The 20,317-nt window shown below is 47.6% G+C and overlaps 7 protein-coding genes and 1 non-coding gene across 8 annotated transcripts; 3 read left to right on the forward strand and 5 right to left on the reverse strand.

Annotated features, from left to right (window-relative positions):
* Window positions 1–72: 72 nt before the first annotated feature.
* On the reverse strand, window positions 73–3,925 carry I303_104819 (uncharacterized protein; the record flags this gene model as incomplete). Its single annotated transcript, XM_018407509.1, has 14 exons — window positions 73–320; window positions 427–589; window positions 718–834; window positions 920–1,125; window positions 1,268–1,392; window positions 1,477–1,561; window positions 1,725–2,173; window positions 2,288–2,518; window positions 2,582–2,789; window positions 2,877–3,044; window positions 3,119–3,199; window positions 3,263–3,328; window positions 3,414–3,436; window positions 3,522–3,925. 14 exons carry the CDS (start codon window positions 3,923–3,925, stop codon window positions 73–75), a joined length of 2,574 nt encoding a protein of 857 aa, XP_018262720.1.
* A 431-nt stretch (window positions 3,926–4,356) lies between these two features.
* Window positions 4,357–5,108, forward strand: I303_104820 (uncharacterized protein; the record flags this gene model as incomplete). The annotated part of the gene is made up of 4 exons (XM_018407508.1): window positions 4,357–4,479; window positions 4,610–4,762; window positions 4,853–4,941; window positions 5,015–5,108. 4 exons carry the CDS (start codon window positions 4,357–4,359, stop codon window positions 5,106–5,108), a joined length of 459 nt encoding a protein of 152 aa, XP_018262719.1.
* Window positions 5,109–5,307: 199 nt separating this feature from the next.
* I303_104821 lies at window positions 5,308–5,397 on the forward strand. Its single transcript has one exon. It is a non-coding gene; the product is annotated as a tRNA-Ala (tRNA).
* Window positions 5,398–5,821: 424 nt separating this feature from the next.
* Window positions 5,822–7,594, reverse strand: I303_104822 (uncharacterized protein; the record flags this gene model as incomplete). The annotated part of the gene is made up of 6 exons (XM_018407507.1): window positions 5,822–5,935; window positions 6,179–6,530; window positions 6,754–6,961; window positions 7,170–7,302; window positions 7,367–7,429; window positions 7,562–7,594. The coding sequence occupies 6 exons, from the start codon at window positions 7,592–7,594 to the stop codon at window positions 5,822–5,824; spliced, it is 903 nt and encodes a 300-aa protein (XP_018262718.1).
* A 607-nt stretch (window positions 7,595–8,201) lies between these two features.
* On the forward strand, window positions 8,202–9,643 carry I303_104823 (uncharacterized protein; the record flags this gene model as incomplete). The annotated part of the gene is made up of 5 exons (XM_018407506.1): window positions 8,202–8,526; window positions 8,744–8,835; window positions 8,986–9,313; window positions 9,428–9,511; window positions 9,594–9,643. 5 exons carry the CDS (start codon window positions 8,202–8,204, stop codon window positions 9,641–9,643), a joined length of 879 nt encoding a protein of 292 aa, XP_018262717.1.
* Window positions 9,644–10,073: 430 nt separating this feature from the next.
* I303_104824 (uncharacterized protein) lies at window positions 10,074–10,999 on the reverse strand (the record flags this gene model as incomplete). The annotated part of the gene is made up of 4 exons (XM_018407505.1): window positions 10,074–10,212; window positions 10,339–10,457; window positions 10,545–10,625; window positions 10,808–10,999. 4 exons carry the CDS (start codon window positions 10,997–10,999, stop codon window positions 10,074–10,076), a joined length of 531 nt encoding a protein of 176 aa, XP_018262716.1.
* An 849-nt stretch (window positions 11,000–11,848) lies between these two features.
* On the reverse strand, window positions 11,849–14,907 carry I303_104825 (uncharacterized protein; the record flags this gene model as incomplete). The annotated part of the gene is made up of 3 exons (XM_018407504.1): window positions 11,849–13,715; window positions 13,891–14,606; window positions 14,716–14,907. The coding sequence occupies 3 exons, from the start codon at window positions 14,905–14,907 to the stop codon at window positions 11,849–11,851; spliced, it is 2,775 nt and encodes a 924-aa protein (XP_018262715.1).
* A 689-nt stretch (window positions 14,908–15,596) lies between these two features.
* Window positions 15,597–19,793, reverse strand: I303_104826 (uncharacterized protein; the record flags this gene model as incomplete). The annotated part of the gene is made up of 18 exons (XM_065969044.1): window positions 15,597–15,754; window positions 15,844–16,036; window positions 16,173–16,478; window positions 16,608–16,835; window positions 16,929–16,970; window positions 17,085–17,445; window positions 17,554–17,919; window positions 17,981–18,021; window positions 18,109–18,157; window positions 18,219–18,275; window positions 18,345–18,423; window positions 18,478–18,503; window positions 18,571–18,576; window positions 18,630–18,681; window positions 18,745–18,830; window positions 18,913–19,119; window positions 19,238–19,450; window positions 19,549–19,793. 18 exons carry the CDS (start codon window positions 19,791–19,793, stop codon window positions 15,597–15,599), a joined length of 2,715 nt encoding a protein of 904 aa, XP_065825116.1.
* Window positions 19,794–20,317: the final 524 nt, after the last annotated feature.

The raw sequence follows: 20,317 nt of genomic DNA on the forward strand, positions 1-20,317 counted from the left end.
CCATGATCGTACGTCATGCATTCAGTTTGAATGCTCTATTTAGTACCACCATGATCATAACCTTACGTGGGCTCACATCCCCCACACTTGATGATCTCCTTTCATCTCCCATTCCCATCGCCCACCTCCGCTCAATAGGTTATGATCGACTACCACATCCTTCTGATCACGCCCATTCACTCTCAAGTTCTTGACAAACCGTAGATTCGAACTTGCCCCTTTCGCCAATACTTCTATGCGTTTGCCTGAATCCGGTAATCGGAGGGTGAGAGTATCGAAGAACGGTGCGCCCAGAACATAAGTCGCATTTGCAGGATCGACTAGCCGTACCCCACGCAATCAGCTAAGACCAATCTGGGATTCACAGTGCACTGCCATACGGAGAACCATATTCTGTCTCGCAGACAGGCTGAGCAAAATGCTTACCAGGATACAGCCCCATAGCTGAGAAGAGATACCAAGCCGACATCTGACCGCAATCCTCGTTACCCGAGAGCCCGTCCGCCGTATGATTATAGTCCGATTCGCCGATCCTTCTCACCCATTCTTGCGTTTTATGAGGCTGGCCAGCCAAGATGTAAATATACGGCTGAACAAGGTTATAAAGCCAACGGTCAAGTCACTGGTCAGTCTCAACATTCGCACACTTTGTCTCGCTTCAATCCTTCTCCGTATCTGTGACATTGGACGATCAGAAACTTAGAATCTCGGACTCACAATATGATGGGAGGGTTCGTTCGTATGCAGATTATGTCCACCCTCGAAATGCTTATCTAGGAACTCTACCAATTTATCTTTTCCACCCATCAGATCGATCAGACCAGGAACGTCATGCTAGATCCAATTAAGAGGTATTAGCTGTTCGTCTTGCAGATCTCATGGCATTTTTCGACATCTATCAGAATCGTTTATGACTCACCATCACGTCTAGAGTGTATGCCCAATGATCGCCCTCTGTCCAGCCTTTCTCTGAGCCAGCCCAAGACCTATCACTATTGCGAGCTTCCATATGACCTGTTTTGGAATTATACAAATACCTATAATTCTTCGCGCGTTCTCGAAGGACTTTCGCAACTTCTTCTGCACCTACGAGAGAAGCTACGATCGATGTTGCGTGATCGTCATCTGTCATAACGAATCGAGAGGCAGCATTAGCATCGAGGCAGGAGCAACCATCAGGTGTTGGTAGCCTTTCCAGGCTCGTGTTGATAAAAGCGCAGGAATTGGATAGCGAAGAGCAGGAACTGAAGAGAATAGTCTCGCTCACACGCATAGTTCAACGTTCTGCTTCCCGACTCTGTATGCAGGTCATCCGCCACATATCCCAGCTTCATATATTCTGTTAGACCAGCTCGGACTTCTTGTGGTGTTCCTTCTTCCCTGTCTCCGAAGCTGTGTTTCCAACACATGAAGGAAGAGACATCAACTGACAGCCACGGGAGTAAGATGCCGTCGTCGTATGTGCGATATACTCACCGAAGTTCAGTGTCCCTATCGGGGGGAGTGAAAGCGTTCTTCCTTACAGCTTGCCAAGCCTCGTCGTAATCGAAGCCTTGGACACCTGCGAATCCCAATTTCGATCAGTGACTTGATTCCCCCATTAGAGATTGAAGGCTTCATGAGTTTGATCTATAACGCTCATGACGCAGGCCAGACAGGACACAGGAATGGTCACAAGTGCAAAAGTGAAAGTGAAAGTGAAGCTGAGACTAAGACGAACGTACCTATCTTCATAGCTTGCGCAATCATACTATCCGCATGACTCCCCACCATGATATTAGTCTCCACGATATTCTTCCACATGGGCAACCATCCCCCTTCCCTATAATCCTGCATCATCGATTGGATCATCGCGCCCACTCGCTCAGGAGCCACCAAGATCAGCCAAGCAGACTGCGCTCTGAACGTATCCCATATCGAGTATCCCGAATAGCTAGTCCCGGGAACTACCTTGTCGAGGTATCCCGAATAATACGCTGGACCGTTCGGAGTAGGCTCGGAAATCTCATAGGGATATACCAAGGTATGCGCGAAAGATGTGTAAAGTACCGTCAGATTCGATGGAGTCGCGCCTTCCACTGACAGTAAATCGAGTTTCTCAGCCCATTCCGAGCGGGTCCGTTGGGATGTCCGAGCGAGGGTCTGGCCCTGGGGTATCTCAAGGTCGATATTCCTACATGATAAATCAAGTTCAGGTTCAAATTTTTTGACGTGTCCCAGATGGTGAGTTCACAGAAGGACTTCGACAAGGAAGACCGATTGCTGCTCAAAGATACTCGAAACTCACCGACTAGCCTGTTCGAAACTGATAAAACTGACTCCAACTCTGACTTCGACTTCGGGCGTGCCCTCTTCAAATTGCACGTATCCAGCCAAGACTTCCCCGTCTCCTTTCAAGACATCAGGTTCAATCATGCCAGAATGAGATATAGCTCCATGGGTGAATGGTTGCGAGAACTGAGCGACAAAGTACGACTTGAAACCCTTCGCAGGGAGCTCATCCCCTACCAAGACATGACTGATTCGCATGATAACTTAGCTTTGTTCAGCTTTCGACTAGCTAGGTGACTGAGTTACTCACTCTTGTCTCTCATCGTTCCATCCTCTGACCTCTTGATTCCCTATATCGATCTCGATATGTCCTTTGGGGAGGTACGGCACTTTGTCGTCGGGCTGATCCCCATGCAATATCCACGTCTTCCTACTTGCCTGCAGAACTACATGTGGATTGACTTTGGCAGTCGCAGAAGTGGGATGGAAAGTGTATCGAATATGGCCGACTCTTGACGCTGCGATCAGACATCAATCCCAGGACTCGTGAAGGTCAACTTCCCGCAGGACATAAACAGCTTCTAGAGAAACGCGCAAGTGCTCACAAGCTGACATCTCGATTTCAACTTTCCCATCTTGTCCAGCATCCAGCAAATTCCTATAATAGTTCGCACTGGCATATTCGTCTTTCCTCTTGAACGGTAGACCTCTCTTTTGGAAGTCCGTGATGACACGTCCAAGGGACGCATGGATCTCAACAGAACCGGACTCGCCTGCGGATAGAATGATCAGCCACTCTCGTGTTAGCCCCAGCTCGACGAGCACGTGAGTAGAGGCTTTCGCTCACCCATCCATATTGCCGGTTGATGTGTCCCAATCAGTCCATGTATTTTGCTATCAGTCTGATTGTATGGGCACATCGAGACGTCTGTTTGAAAGCAACCATAAGTCAGCTGCTATTTGGCTACAGACAAGAAGGCGGTCGACTTACAATTCTCCCTTGTTTGAGGGGTCCATCGCGTCATCCCGAACGGAGGCGCTACCGCAGGTATCATGCCTAAGCGGGAAAAGTCAGTCTCGTTATAAATGAATTCGCAGCTGCTTCTCCAAAGCACATCAGAATGGAAGAACGAGAATCTTACCACCGCTCAAATTAGGCTCAGGGCTATTAAGTGGACTCGTCAGCCAGTTGAAGTACAAGAAGCACAGCAGAGAAGGTGAGTTGAGAATTCAGTGTGAGACTGACTCACCCTCCATTGCCCAGATTGACATTAACCCACGCACATCCCTCGCTTTCAGGCTGCGCAAATTCAAGCCTACAAGTCCGACTCCGCCCATCCTGGAAATCCGCATGTCCATATACCAATCCTTCTGGTAAACTCGTACTCTCATCGTGCGGTCTGATCTTCTTGAATCCCTGGTGGTTTTGACTACCACTCGTCAACCTCGAAGCGAAAAATGGGATATTTTCCAATATGCTCGAGAGGTACACGTATACCCCCGTAACTCCAAGTGCCAGCAATAGGAGGACGATAGTCTTTGGAGGACGCCATGACTTGCTCAAGGTCCTTCGCTGAGCCCCGGCAAACTGAGGTATTGGTGAGATTGGTTGTTCCAAAGGAGGAGGAGCTTGCCGACGACGAAGATCGGTCATGTCGCGTTTGTTGTGTCACCTCTCAAGTGTATCCGAGGGGACAAAACCTCATGCGCGAGTGTGTTCAACTCATGTACTAGAGGTCAAGAAATTTTGTCGCATAGGCTTTCCATCATCTGGCCCTATGGTCTTCCCATCAGATGCAGGACGACATCGAGACGACTAGGCGGAGTGGAGGCGGAGGCCCCGTATTCGGTTTGTTGTTCTAGATTTCTGTTTTGCATGAAGTTCATCTAGGGAGTGCTTTGTAAATTTGTAGGTTTTGATATGTCGCTCTTACACACGCATCATCTCATACCGTGCTTCGAGATAAACGATACATGCTCTTGAAGTCCATATACAAAGTTCGGTCCGCTGTACGAGTCTCCTCTCCGACTTCATCCCTGCAGGCGCTCAGACTCCACGAAACACACGTCAAGTCTATACGACTCATGTCGAGCTCCAACACCAATTCTGATGCCGGCACGACGGTGGTCGAGCCTGAGGCCGGAAGGGAACCCCCGAGATCCACTGGACTAGTTATGCAAATCATCATACGGCGTGACTTACTTACTGTGCGTCACAATCTTCACTGACTCCAATTGTCGATCATAAAAAGTGATCCAGCCGGGATTGTCCGTACGATGTTCAAATATCGCAGCTAGACATATACTGACTTCAATGATTATGATCCATTCGTTGCAGGTACACAAGTGGCCCATCGGCCCATTATTAGCTCAATCAGCACACGCATCAACTGCCGTCTTGCATAAATATCGAGATCATCCGGACGTGCGTCGGTATTTAGAAGGTGAAGATGGGCGAGGTTGGGAGGGAATGAGAAAGGTAGTTCTAGAGGTGAGCGCGATACATACTACCTGAATTCTCGCGGTCCCCGCTCTGTGCTGATTGCGCAACCCGATTACTTCATGACTTTTATTCCGATAGGTGCCCGACGAAACGTCTCTGCGGAGTATAGTCCGTAAGATCGATGAGATGAATAACCCGATACCATATCATCTGTGGATCGAACAACCGTGAGTCGTCGGTCCACTCGAACTGGACTTGACTTGAGAAATCCAATGACTTATGCATGTCTTGGGCGATTAGTGAAAATATACCGACGGCACTGGCGTTGATACCAAACAAACGACCGAAGAAACTCAAGAAGATCCTAGATGAGCATTGTAAATTGTTTAATTAGCCATATATCCTGTAACATCTGTAATATATCCATTTGAGCTGAAAGGACGATCTGGACACTCTCAGATCGATACACTTCGCATCCAAATACTATCACTGAAGCTTGATTCGCCGCGCCGATCAAGATATGTAGTCACCAATCACAGATTTTTCTTTGATAGTGAATATGATGTTGTCAAACACAGCCCCAACATCCAATTGGGGATGTAGCTCATTTGGCAGAGCGCGTCATTAGCATCTCTTCTGAAGTTGATTTGACGAGGTACCGGGTTCAATTCCCTGCTTCTCCAAGATTTTTTTGGGTTTTGCCCTTCCGGTCCTCGGTTTTTTGCTTTTTGTTTTCCTCTTTGCAAGCTTACGCCGACTCAATGAGTTTGCCGTCTGCCAATTGTATACATATGAGCATCGCATACAAAATGGAGTCCACACACCATTCTGTGTGCTTATTTATTCACATCACTCTGTGTGATCACTGATCCATAATTTGGCAACTGATACTCAGACGATCGAATACGATTCTACTTTGTGCGGTCGTAGTGAGAGTGGGTCGGATGCGGATGGAAGATAGCTTATCCATGTTATGCATTCAAGTTCGACATATACACAAAATGCAGGATATCATGCTCGTTCGGCCCGCCCTCTCTATCTATCGGTTTCCCAGCTTCCATCTTGCTCTTCATAGGGCATCCCCTAAGATACACGTCGTCCTCTGATCTATTCATCATCATCCTCAGAGTCATCATCTCCCGCAACATCCATATTGGCAGCTTCAAATCGTTCCATGAGGGCTTTGAGCTCTGCATCTTCGGTCTCGGATACGACCTTGGGCTACAATGGGATCAGATCATCAGCAAAATATTCAGAACAGTATTTTAGTTTAGACCCTTGAAAGATCGTTTCGACAAGGATGCAAGGCGATTGAGCGATACCCATCCTCCTTCTTTTCCTTCTCTCCTTGTTCCAGTCTTTCACGGCGGAAGGACGGCAAGAAAACTCCATCAAGCCGAATAAAAGGTTTTGAAGCCCAGAACGGCAGCCAGAGACAGGACCAAGGCCAGAACCAGAACTCACCTTCATCTTAATCGTCATATCTCCCTTCTCCTTCGTGATACTCTCCCCAATAACCTCTACGGCCTTCTCCATCAACTCGATCGCTCCAGCCTTGTCCGTCGAGGTGGTCGACATGACGTAAAGCGGCGGAGCTACTAATCGCACTTTGATCGGGATCTCTTCCGTCGACAATTGTTCTCCCGCAGTCAAAGCTCGTTTTATAGCGTCGATACCGTTATACGAGAAACACTTCACTTCTATGTCCGCTCGGACTTTTACCGGTTTCGGGGTCAATCTTCTGGCAATGGCGGATTTTAGGTCGTTGAGGGTTTCTTCGTCCAATGTCAAAGATCCGAATATCGCTTCTGGTTCGCTGTGTCGCCAGGAAAACGAGGACATCAGCTATCGATTCGGCTCATGCGCATTTTGCACCACCATCACACAGCTGCCCCTCGCCATCTTCCCCGTCACCTTTTCAGTAGGCCCTGTCAAGTGTAATTATACTCGCATCGGACATGATGATCGCATATCTCGCCGCGTACCGGACATCGAACATATTCGTGAAGGCGTGAAGGCGTGAAGAAACACAGACCCACCTGATAGAAGCCTTGAACGCCTCATACGAATGTCCATATTGCTTGTGCAATGGCCAAGCGATTTTCTCATATAACGATTCAGGGGAGACACCTCTCTTCTTCGCTACTTGAGTCAAGATCGAGTCGACTGCTTTACCCTTCTCGTATTGTTCTTCGCACTTGACCACTTCTTCAGCCGACACTCTTCGCTTGGATAGATCGATGTAACCTATTTATGTGGAGATAGGATATGAGCGAAATGATAGGATTCGCAAGTGACATGTCGTATCGTAGGTTGTTGAGTACCAGGCGAAGTATGGTCAGAGGGCATAGACGAAGAGAGAGGAGGAGAACGATATCACGCATTAGCATCTTTACACGACCAGACCCTCTAGTGCATCGAGACGAAAAGGAACACGCAGTTCGCAGGCACTCACCCTTATCAGGATCCACACGCATGACCACTACCACCTCATTCCTGCCTACTCTGATCAACTTCTGGACCGATCGAATACGTCTTCGAGACAATTCAGATAGCAGGATCATTCCTTCGATGTTATCGTATTCGAGCTTGACAGGAGAACAATAATTAGCTGGGCGCACCTCAACTTAAGACTGAGACGGCATTGCTCACCAGTTTCACGTATGCTCCCATATCTTCGATGGACTGCACCTGGACCATGACCAGTTGGTCGACCTGAGAGGTTGCAGTAGATATAAAATAGGCAAGTAGAGTAAAGTTGGAATCATGAGGGATAGGGAAGATTGGACATCTCATCGTCAGCTGAAGATCCCTTGGCACGTCTCCGGATCGGAAGAATGGGCTCACCTCTGGGTATTTGTTTTGGTAGAACCGAGGCATCTTGAGTTGCTTCTACGATGGTGTAAGGGGGTGGCAAAGTGGTTCTGTTCTGTTTGACCGTTTGTCGATACAAGCGATGATCAAATGGTTGCCAGATCCAACGTTTTATCCTTCCAGTCGTAGCTGTCTGAATCGAGTCGATTCTGATATTAGGTCTCTTCTATGGCAGCGGTATACCTCGTGCTCGGGTCGCTGACGACGTATGTGTCTTTTGAATGAGGATCGGATGATATATGAAGTGAGATACGTATGATAGTTTGTTTCTGTTAACCTTGTTGAACTGCTCATTGTTCTTTCTGTCTTTGTCGTTGGACTCGAAATCTTGCCAATGCCCATTGCCATGTGCTCCTCCAGCTCAAGGGTGGAAAAGCGGAATCAAATATCGGCGTTTTCTCTCGCTTGCGAGCCCAAGTCAGGACACGTGGCGCATCCGGGTAGAATGAGTATATAAGCGGTTGAAGGCATCGTATCATGCGTGACATGACCCAGACAACATCCCCAGAACATCCACCTCAACAGCAACTAAACATCAAGAAGAGGACATAGACCAATAGCAGACCCATTGACGTCTACAAAGACAACCTCAAAGCCGTCCAGCAGCGTAGAAATGCTATCCCGAACCATCCTCAAAACATCGACAATCCCAACTCTCCAACTACAACTTCGAGCCATGTCTTCTTCCGCTTCATCCTCTTCAGGAGCCGCTACCGACTCTTTGGTCCTTTCATCCAGATCATCTTCCAACAAAGTATCAATTCTGACTCTGAACCGACCAAAAGCCTTGAACGCCCTTTCTACACCCCTGTTCCAAGCTCTCAATGCCGAGCTGGAGAAAGCAGAAGCGGACGACTCGGTACGAGCTATCGTCATCACCGGTGGAGAGAAGAATTTCGCTGCGGGGGCTGATATCAAGGAGATGAAGGATAAAGAGTGTGAGTGGTGTTCCATGATGACCTCCTATGTCAACATGAGAGATGTTCACTATGACCTCCTTACCGGTTTTGTCTGCTGCTTGCTATTCTCGGCTCCCGCTCTCTCTGTTTCAAACATCTTTTTTGCCTTGCTTCTTTCAAATGTTTCGGGTGCCTCCCCACATGATCGCAACTCAGGTCACAAGAGTAATCACTGACACTCGGTATACTCCGATAGTCGCCGAAGCATACACTACCAACTTCCTCGGATCATGGAACAAGGTCGCCTCTGTCCGCAAACCGATCGTTGGAGCTGTGGCAGGATACGCCGTGAGTTCACCTTTCTCCTCTGCCTTCCTTGCTATCATCCTGTTTCTCTTCCTTCTCCTCATTTCTCACTCAGGCCGAGTATGACTCACATATACATGTACAATTGTTCCGCAATCGCTGATCTGATACCCCTATGTATCGATTATTCAGCTCGGAGGCGGTTGTGAATTAGCCATGCTATGCGACATCTTAATAGCAACACCCAAAGCCACTTTCGGTCAACCAGAGATTACTCTCGGTATTATCCCAGGTATGGGCGGTTCTCAACGACTCACATCCCTCGTCGGGAAAGTACGAGCTATGGATATGGTTCTCACCGGCCGCAAGATCGACGGGGTCACTGCTGAGCGATGGGGGCTGGTCAGCAGAGTCACGGAGGATGGAGAAAGTGTTGTAGAAGAGGCTGTGAAAGTCGCGGAGACGATTGCGGGTTTCGGGAAGGTCGCTGTGCAGGCTGGGAAAGAGGCTGTGAACGCTTGTGAGTATATTCTCGAGTCGAGTATTCCGCTTCTTGCCATGTACTTCATCTGCACCGTCTGAATATATACGGACGCGTAAGCCGGAATTGCTGATTACTCGATGTGTCGCTTAGCCCTCGATCTGCCTTTGGAACAAGGTCTGAGACTTGAAAGACGATTGTTCCAGCAATTATTCGCTACTCAGGATCAGAAAGAGGGTGAGTAGCTGACCGATAAGGACGAAGGATGAGTCAAGATTGGGCGTCACAACACAGCTAATCTGTACTTTTTGGTTCGTAGGAATGGCTGCGTTTGCCGAGAAGAGAAAACCTACATGGTCCGACAAATGAGCGGTTGAGCGCTTGAGCGGCCGAGAGATTAAGCAGCGAATCAAAGTATCCGGCGACAATGGGATTAGGGAACGAGGGTCAAATTACATGTATCGCTAGATATACAGTACAATATGAACACGAGTATCATGATTCCTGTGTCTGTCCAATACAATACGCGGTCAACGTTCAAGGTGTTCAAGTCAAAGCAGTCCAATTCACTTAATGCAATCCGATGTGATGTACATGAGATGCAATTTGACCAGGACTGAAACTGCCCAGGGGAAGTCAGCTCGGCTCGGCGAACAAGAAGCATCCCAGCAATACGGGCAATCGTTCATATCCTCATTCATTAGCAGGAGTTATTTACTACATAGTTAATACTTCTGACGTCTCACAACTTTACAGTGCGCAGTGCACTTTTCAAATCTTATAAAATTGGAGAAGGAGCCTACTGTTGATCCTTGGGGGTGGTATCCACTCCAGCATGCACAGCCGAAGCAGTGAACTTCTTTCTGAGTTCATTGATCTTTCCGAGGAACCCATCTTCTCCGGTGGTATTGGGTTTAGCATCCCACTCTTCGTCGTGTCTACAATACCATGGCAAGGATTATAGGTCAGCTATGCTGACTGAATGCTCCGCTTCCAGCGGTTTCTGCGGTTTTGGATGGCACGAAAGGCGACAAAGAGATTGTCGAAGCGGAACGTCTACTCACTTCAAGATCAAGTTGGACGAAGGATCAACGTGGAAAGTGACTAAAGAGTTGACCAGTTTCTCTCCGGTGGGCTTCATCTTGTATAATTGTGAAAGGGAGATTTGGACCGAGGGGGGTTGCTACCATTTAAAGAAAAACGAAAAGTAGGAATTGGTTCACGTCGGTCATTCAGTTGCCAACTCAGCTAGACTAGATCTCGGACTCACCACTTCGGGGTTCTCAAGGAACTTCAAACCTCTGGTCTCAGAGGACGAAAAGATCTTTGGCATTCCATTGAACTGGGCTTTCTGTGTGTACGAACGCACATGGAGCATAAGATCAGTGTCAACTCCAACGAAACTTCAAAACACCAAAACAATATTAATCTCCGACATGCGATTGATGATTCCGATTCGTGGTCACCTGGATATCCTACAGCTGACAAATGACAATTGACAATTAAAGAAGCTGAAGCTAAAACGCAACTCACAATCGCTTCTAGACCTTTAGCAAGTCCGATCGGATCATGGAATTGCGCATTGGTATCGTACCTCGCATACGCCGAGCTGATCGGGTTGAGCTGGTACAACTGAAGCACATCATCTACAAGTGCTTGTTCAGAGGCAGTGGGTTGTCTTTCCTTGAATCCGAAATTCGGGGTTGTTGAATCAGTGGAGGCCATTCTGACGAATACGGTCGAAGGTGTTTTAGCTATTTGACTAAGTAATGCTGGTTGAACGTGGGCGGATGCTGTGGTAGACGTTATCTTGCTTAATTGTCTAGTGAATGACATTGATCTCAAGTGAGTTATCTCAAGCAATAGCAGTGTACAGAATCCGTCATGAATCGTTCGGTATATGTATACCATACCAATCGATCAATCGCACCATCCGTAGAGTACGCACTGAATTGCGCCATACCCCATGCACGCACACGCGTACATACCCACCCCACACCACACACCGGCTGATTCCAGCAAATGACCTCGCCATCGATCGGATACGCATAATCGCATAATAGCATAATACCCTGGTTGACCTGATGATGTATGCCATGTACAGCTGTACAGCCGGATTACAGAAATCCACCGTGACAGTCATGATATAATACGTCACAGGCACGATCACGATCGTCGATTTGGTCCGATCAGATAAAGAGCAATTGGCGATTTAATCGATAAACAAGTCTTCAACAGGCTCATACGTAATGATAAAATGATAACTTAGTATTCCATACAGCTATGCATGACCACGCTTGAGATCTATCATATACATTCAAGAAGCTGAAGAAAACTGCCTACGTTCATCGTCCTAGCAAATGCCAATAATCAAGGCGTTTTCTGACATACACAATCAAGCATGAGAACCCGTCTCATTTCCACTAATCTCAATCACCTTGCAATCGTCTTTCGGTGCCCTACATCGAACGTATCGATGATCGTGTCTGTCCAGTCATTCAGTCAAAGCGTTATGATCTCGCCGCCATCCGTGCCCCCCGTATATATCTCCTGTGCTTGTTTCTTACACCCGCATCACACCGCTTCCTGCGCATGATCACTCTCCCAATCTCTCAAATACTTTTCCAACTCCCACTCTTCCGCCCCTTCGCCCGTAGTCATCGTATGTATCGTATGTCCGCTCATCCTCATCTTCTTCAAAGTCTTATCTTCTCTATCTCTATAGATATTACCTTCGTTCTCATCTTCCCCGTCACTGTCAATGTCAATGTCGAAATCATCTTGTACAGGTCTTTCTAGCTGAAAGAAGTATTCTGGACTCTGTTCAATATTATCAAACTCATCTCCGAATCTGTCTCTAACATCTTCCATCCTATCTCCACTAGCCCTTTTGGATTGTTCCATATTGCTGTTGAAGGAAGTATGATTCGAAGTCGGTGGTGGAGGAGCCGAGAAATCAGGTAAAACTCCTCTCGTCTGACTAACATTCAAAGGTGTCCTCGTACTAAGTCCCGTTGTAATCCCAAACCCACTTTCATTTCTATTTGCACTTGCAGCTCTGAAGGTATTCAGGTTCTCATCGAAGTAACTCTCCACCGTACCCAGATTCAATTTCCTCGGTCTCGGTAAATCCCCAGATCCGGATGGACGAGGTTCAGGAAAGGCGACACTGCCTATACCCGCATAAGGACCAGCCAAAGGCAAAGGCAGAGGTAGCGGTGTCGACCATCCATCTCCTGCACCACCTCTGAACGGCATATCCGCATACTCACTGTCGATGTTGACTTTGCTTGATGATCTGAATCGATTGATGATCCCCAGCGGATCTTTCCTTGAGGTCTTGCTTTTGTTTCCTGCGTGTTCCGAAGCCGAAGTCGGGACTGGCAAACCAAGGGAATTGACGTTCTTCATCGATAACGGTCCTCCAGGTCCAATGGCCAAGCGATCTTTAGATTTCTTACTTCGTAAAGTCCGTTGACTCTCACCCTGACTTCGGCTTTGACTCTGGATTTGAGCAGGAGAAGCTAATCCAGGATGGACCATCTTCTTTTTGACAGGATCGAGATTGAGCAAAACTGGCTTGGACTTTGTCGCCTTTGCGAAGACCGTATGATCCAGACTTGGAGTTGTAGGTGTGGACAATACGCCTGATCTGAAGGGGGAAGCCAGACCATTTTGACCTCGAGTGAGGGAATTCATAGTTTGCTGAATCACAAGTTGAGCTTGCGTCGGTTTCGCATCATGCTTCTTCGACACAGAGATCGGAGTGAAAATCTCTTGAGATCTATCCACGGATGTATCGCCTTCGAGATCTGGTAGCTCGGTCGACTGGTTGGGCGAGGTCGGACACGTGTCTGGACACATGACTATATCACCTAATTCTTCCTCTTCAAATCGTATCACTCCCCCAAGTCGATCAGAGGCAGGCGGAGGCGTCTGATGAGTCGCAAGCATGTTCCTATCGATATCAAAGGCATCTCGTTTGGGAGTTTCGGGCGCTTTTCGAGGTAACTGATTTAGGAATTTGGAAGGTGATAAATCGGGTTGTAATCTAGGAGGACCAATTGATGATTTCGGTGTTCGACGCCCAATCGCCCTTGATCTCGGAGTTGACGGGAAATAATCAGGCATCTCGGCGTCAATCTCTTTATCATGGTATCGGGCTTTAGGTAGACCAGATGGGATGGGCGGTGCTTCTTCTTCGCCGTAAGTGCAAGTTGCGAAGGGGTGGTGTGGGTGAGAGGCCGACTTGAAGGATTTCAGAGTTGTGTTTGACGATTTCTTGGTTATTGCCGATCGCAATGTCGAGAATGAACCTTTCTTTGCGATGACCCTGTCTTCGATCTCGATAGGCAGTGGTGGTGGGAGAGCGAGCGGTAGTTCTGGAATTGAAGGTGGAACCTCTCGCTCAGAGAACTGGTTGGCAGGCAGCGATGGCGGTCTATAGTCAGACATTCGCGTACATGACTATCAGCTTGGCTTTATTTCATACAGCTGGATTGTGTCCTCCACCGCAGCCAAGAATGACGGAGGGACAAGTGAAAACACACGCAAGATTGGGTTTGGAAGTGGTGATTCTTGGGACGGCTGTAAGATAGAACCAAAAGATGACTTACAAGGATTGTTTGCTTTTCTTCGGGGTCAATCCAAGTCGTTTAACTAACCCATTCATCATCCGTCGACTTCGTCCAGGCGTAGAAGGTATCGGGATCGATATCGTCGTCGGTATCTGCGGGATCGGCGGAACTTGAGGTCGACCATCATCGCAATCAATATCCATGCCTCTCTGTGTATCTTCGGACTTTCTACCCTTCTTAGAAGACTTGGTTGATCTTATCGTCAATTTCGACCTTGTCGTCTCACTTGATTTTCTGGGTTTTCCAAATAACCCTCCAGACCCAGATTCTTCGTCTTCGTGGTGAGACTCCAAGGTAGATCCTTCGGTGGAAGAGGACCACCTTGATTGAGGTCCATTATACGAACAACTATTCTTTTTCGGAGTCGTAGTCATACTCATAGTCACTCGTAGATTGCGCATAACATTATCAAGAGCTCTTTCCACCCCATTATCCGTTCCTGCGGATTTCAATTTCTTGGGCGAGACTGAGCCTGGGGTAGTGTGGATTATACTGGATCTTCGTCTTCTTGTTGGGGTTCCAAGACCCAGACCCGAACCCAGACCCGGACCTGATCCTCCAACATTTCCATAGTATGGTGGTGCCAGGTATGGTTTGGGCGGACTGGGTTGCGTGTCGGGTCTAGGAGGAGATGGGAAAGAAGACAACGTAGGTGATGGTGTGGGTACACAGTTGGGTAATAAGCCTGATGTGAACTAGATCGCAGCAAGATTAGCTATGAATTCCTGTGAATAGCAACCTCGTCTCGCCGATGTCTCAATGGGTCTCGGACCGAGTGATAAGTGGAATCAGCGAAAGACTTACCAGGCCTGAATAACCGTCATTTGGCGTAAGGCTCTCCCCGCTGAACCGGGGTCTTGTCTCTTCGTCACGATGCTGGTGCTGGTGCTGGTATGGTTGGTCAATCATGAATGTCGATGAGGATGTCGGAGTAGGAATGGAGATTAAGCCTTTGGCTTGAGAGCGTTTATGTCGCGGAGCGTGGTTGTTGGTCATTGTACCGAGTTCAAATTATCATACTTCAGTCGAGTAGATAGTGTTGGCGACTGTAGGTGTTGTGTCAAATGCGAAGTGTTATGTGTCAGAAATCATATTCCGTTGTCATGCACCTTATAATCAGAGATCAGTAACAAGGTGAGCATTAGTCGCATCGTTGAAGCATCAACAAACCAATCATCCACCAGTAGAATCAGTAGAATATCAATCAACCAATTAAGCACACGCACAGACAAAGTAAACACACAACATCATGTCAAAGCGTCCCTTTCCATCAACTTGAGATCGCAGATACAGATCATTCTTGAGATAATCGACGTTCGACATCAGACTCCTTCGATTAGTGACTTTATCCCGCTCGACTGCATGAAGACCGTGGCTGACATCAGTAAATCGACGTCAATTCCGCTCTACTGACCTTGTCGAACATTTCCAACTAGACTTCGAGAGCATCGATGTGTCCCTTCGACATCCTTCCTGAAACCAACCATCCTTTCAGACTTCCCTTAATTCTGGGCCGCACATATCCCATCAGATCCAAGTGGAAGGAGTTCCCTGACATACCCTTTTTCGCTCTGTCTCAGAAGTTCTAGATCTCAAACGGTTTGAGATCCGCCTCCTCATCCAAAAAAGCTGATATGCACGTCGGTCTCTCCAAAAAAAATCGGAACTCGAAGACTTAATCCACGTTAAACCTCTATGACCCCGCACACTACCCCATTCATCATAATCTCCAAACTACCCCCATATTCACTGTCCGCCCACTCATCGATCGCGGTCAACCATTTCGAAGCTGGCATATTCGGTCCCAGCCGAGACGCGGTCCCAGGTACCATCTGGTTCAGATCTATCAATTGCAGCAAGAATTCAACATCAGCATAAACACCGTGCACTCGTATCTCCCCATTTCCAGAAGACTAAAATGGTCAAGCTCACCAACAGCAGACCAATGTATATACATCCTCTCACCCTCGTCCATCCTCAACGTCAAATTCAGATCCTGCGTATGCTCATCTATCGAAGTCGCCACTTTGATATGATGTCGCATTTTCTCGACTGGCGGAGGAATGTCAAATGACCATCTGAGTACGGCAGCTTCGAACGCTAATGTGGGCCAGACGAGGCCGTTCTGTGCGAGTGACAGCGAGCGGGTGGTGGGAAGGTGAGTGGGGACGAGGAGTTGATGGAAGTTCAACGTCAGCGAAAGAAGGGAAAGAAAAGAACACAGAAAGTCTCAAACGTGGCAAGAACTTAAATTAACTCACGAAATCAAATCGCAATCTTAGCTCCCTCATTCCATACTCCCACTTGACTTCCTGGGTATAAAATCCCATCGTCGGCCATTCGAATTCTTTGTCCTCTTTCGTTTCTGGCGCAATGGGGAATTTGTATGTATCTATAAAGCTCGATATGGGGTATATCACATCCCAATCCGAATCATAATCCGTTAATTTCGTGTTTACCACTTCTGAGTCCTCTTGCCCAAATTTGGTATGTATAGTAGAGACGATATCCCTAGTTGGACCTTGGTCCATGAATGCTACATGTCCCGTATGCTCGCCTGATGTATGCTGAATTACCGGCGAATCGAATCGATTGAGATAGATCAAGTAAATCAAGGCATCAACAATCGTACCTTGTATCGAGCATCTCTGCCGGATGATAGATGATGGATAACTGTTCACAGATGTCAAACTCACGTTGTACAAGTATTGTACCCCGACTCGCTTAGGATGCATAGCATCGTATGGCCAATACCAAGGACCCGCCAACGCCGTCAACACTCCAGCTAAAAACAAGGACAAGGCTAATACTACTTTCCGTTGGGTCGAACGCGGGACTCGGTGGAAAAGCGGTATGAAGGTCGGGAAGAATATGAACGCCGACGTGGATGAGATAGTAGCTATGATATGTTCTGCCGGGGCATCCTATCACATTACAATTATGACACTATCAACTTTCTCGTCCGGTGCCAGAGATGCAGAGACAGAGCTTCTGGAGGTCATCAAGAGTCTACTCACTTTACCCATTCGACCAGCTAACGGCGTGAAGATATCCAACGTCTACACAATTCCCCATCAATCAGCTTCCCAGCTTTCCAGCTTCACACAGTCATACCAAATTCAGAACCCCAGGACCGCAGGACCGCGCTGAGCAGATATCAGAGGGTAACGTACAGTCGTGATAGCCTCTACCGCCAAAGCAGCAAACCCAACAAGAGGAATCAAATAAGTACTCTTAATATTCATTCCTTCCACTTTACTTCCGATCCCCAGCATCCTCAACACCTCATTGGAGAAGCTTCCGAAAACGAGCAGAGTCGATAAGAAGGCGAAGAGGTAAGCCGACCGTATATTGGCGATCTGAAGAAGGATCATCAGACTCGCCAGGAAAAGCGTTTGAGCACTGTAGTATGTCGATTCCAATTGAGATCTCGATATAGGGGATAGAACCTTAGAAAGTAGTAGCTGGGTGAGGAACGTGCCGATGTATCCCGCTGGGACATATATTAATAGAGGTAGATGTTCGTGTCGGAACCTGCCCGTCAAGCCAGAACAGATTAGCAAACGGCTGTTTCAGTATGATATAATGGGTAGCAGCTTGCGCTAGGCGAAATGCAGCGCAGAAAGAGGCTGTTGAACATACCAGATCTGTCCTTTTCCGCTCAAGCGAAGGACCGCAGCCAGAAGATTCGCAGCCGCCGCACCACCCAGCATGCCCAGAGGAGTTCCGATCAGTGAGCTCAAGAAGGCTTTCCATCGTTTCGATGACAAGTGTTTCACGCTGAGAACTACTACGAGGGTAGCTAGTGCAGTGTAATAGGGCATCGAGGCGTCTATAGGCCAATGAACGAAGATCTGATCGAACAAGGAGAAATAGACCATATTCGGCGGAGAGAATGGCTCGGACTGTAAAAGGGGTGACGTGGGAGATGTGAGATGATCTACAATGGCTATTATGTTATTGGCGAAATGTTGTGCTGAACCAGCTTCAATGTATTTGATCGAGTCCCTGGTTTGTCATCAGCTGCTAGCCAGGTTGTGCAAGGCTTAAGTACGGCTAGAAGACGTACTTCTTGGTATGATAGAAATAACTATGTCCGACCGTTGCCATCTACACCAAAAATCATCGCGTTAATCAGCTTTATCATCTTCGTGTATGTGCGGTCGAGGATTAGGGCCAAGAATCAAGATGACCCACATCCAGCCCTGAGACCCCGAGATACTTCTCAAACTGCACAAAGTCCGTACTGTCGCCAAGACATATAAGCGGCGTGAGATAGCGGGGGTACATCAATGCAGGCGACTCACTCTGACATCATGATACCGGATGAGAAAACATCAGCAGCAATGACGGTCCCTCTGGGACTGCTCATTGTCATCGTCATCAGCATTTGCTACAGGAAAGCAAACGTAAGTCCTACTGAACAGACTTACTGAGGAGCATGAGAGTATGCCTCAATCATCTCTTTGCTCGTAGCCTGGAACAAGAGTGCTCCTCCCGTACTTCCGGCCGCTGAATACTATGTCAGCTTTGATCCAAATCAATACAGTCCAGGGCTGAACTAACCTTCAAGGTTGATCATAGCTCGAACCCTTTACGGAGGACGAAGTCATCAGCAAGTTATACCTCAAGAAGGTATACCTATGCATCGGTACTCACTGATGCCTTGTCGGATGCTGAGTGGAGTAAAGATGCGATCCATCCTGCAGGGTCTCTACGCTATCAGCTCCGCGTCGTCCGGCCTAGGCTTACCTTCCCCTCCGTTCCACACTATAACAAATATCAGCTTCCCTCTTCTCTGTGTGTTTTTTTCCGAAGAGAAGAGAGCCTTACTGAAGATGACGGATCCATCAAACGGTCGGTTTCTCTCAACCATCACCCGCGCAATGTCCAGCATGACTCCGACACCCATTCCATCGCTGCCAACGCCAGTGCCGGACTCTCGTCAGCTCTATAACTTTTCATGAACGGTGTTTTGCATGAGCACGAGCGGATGCTCACTCGGCAGCGCCAGGCGAAGGCAAAGTCGAATCTATATGCGATCCCAACAAGATCGCATCTTTCTTCTGACTTGGACTTTGACTTTGACTTTGATCCGGTATAAGTACAGACGAATTTGAGGATGGCGGATTGACCGACGATATTTTCAAGATTATATTGGTTATTCCATTGTACGCTTTTAGGACTTCATGGTCCAGTATATCGAAGCTAATGAAAAACATAGACTCGTCAACAATCAAAAGGTTGACAGGACAATATCCGACCTGGAAGGTGTCCTGTATTTATATTCATCTTGTTTAAACGAACTACTTCAAACTCAACTCACGAATGGAATCCTGATCCCTGCTGAGTCCACGATTCACACCGCAGCACCTCGCTCCCTTCACACTGATCTAGAAGCTTCATCACTTCGTCCACTACATACTGTTCTCCTAAGACAGATTCCCGGGTTCCGACCGTTCGATATCCTATATTTTCCAGCGATTCTATGTGACCAAGTATCAGACTTTCAGAGGGCTGAGGATCCCCATTTGAGTCGCTGCGTGGTAGAAGCGAGAAAGGTGAATCAGTACGCTGGACTAATCAGGTGCCTTGCACCATGCGGGCTAATACGATGAGAAAGGGCACATTACTCACTGAGGGGGCAGTGGTTCGGGCAAGGTATAATGCAGTTTCGATAGATAGAACGGTAAGATAGTCAAGATAGGCAAGAACAATAACCAATTCCATATCGAAGTCTTCTCTACCGTCGGTTCCTCTTTTGGCGGGCTGACTTTGACTGATTTGATAATCACTGGTGTCTGTATCGGTATAGGAGGTTGTTCCGAGGGGAAAGCAGGGTCGGTTGGATCCCCATTCGCAAGGGGAGTATCGACTACCATATCGGACTCCGCAGCGTCTTCTCGGTTTTGTGGGTCTGCTTCGGCGAAGACAGGCGAGCACAACGGTCAAAGTCCAGTGGCAATGCGGCTGAATTGATAATATATGAGTAACAATATGATGTTGATGATATCTCACGTATCTGCTATCAGGTGGTCATGTTGATATGCCAAGGGTGAATAACTAATTTACTATAATCGAAAACAACGAATGACGTTGACAGCGTTCCAAGGTTAAACCTTATTTTCGGCATCTCTCTGTTGCGCGGGTGAGTCATACTTGATTGGCAAGGCTCTCACAAACTGCCATTCATTCCTGAGCTGACTGAGCATGTCTTGGTCTGAACGACCACCTCTCTTGTAGCAGATGTAGCATGCATTGCTGACCTTCTGTAGTGTTATGTGCGCTCGAGTGGATCTTTCAGGTCGAATTATCCTAATCTTCCTATTCCGTTCCTGTTGACCACCGCGGTGATGTCCGCCGTCGGGATCACTGGATTTTGACTTTAATTTGTCCAACTTTTCCA

This window comes from Kwoniella dejecticola, chromosome 5 (assembly GCF_000512565.2).
Source record: "Kwoniella dejecticola CBS 10117 chromosome 5, complete sequence".
Lineage (NCBI taxonomy): Eukaryota > Fungi > Basidiomycota > Tremellomycetes > Tremellales > Cryptococcaceae > Kwoniella > Kwoniella dejecticola.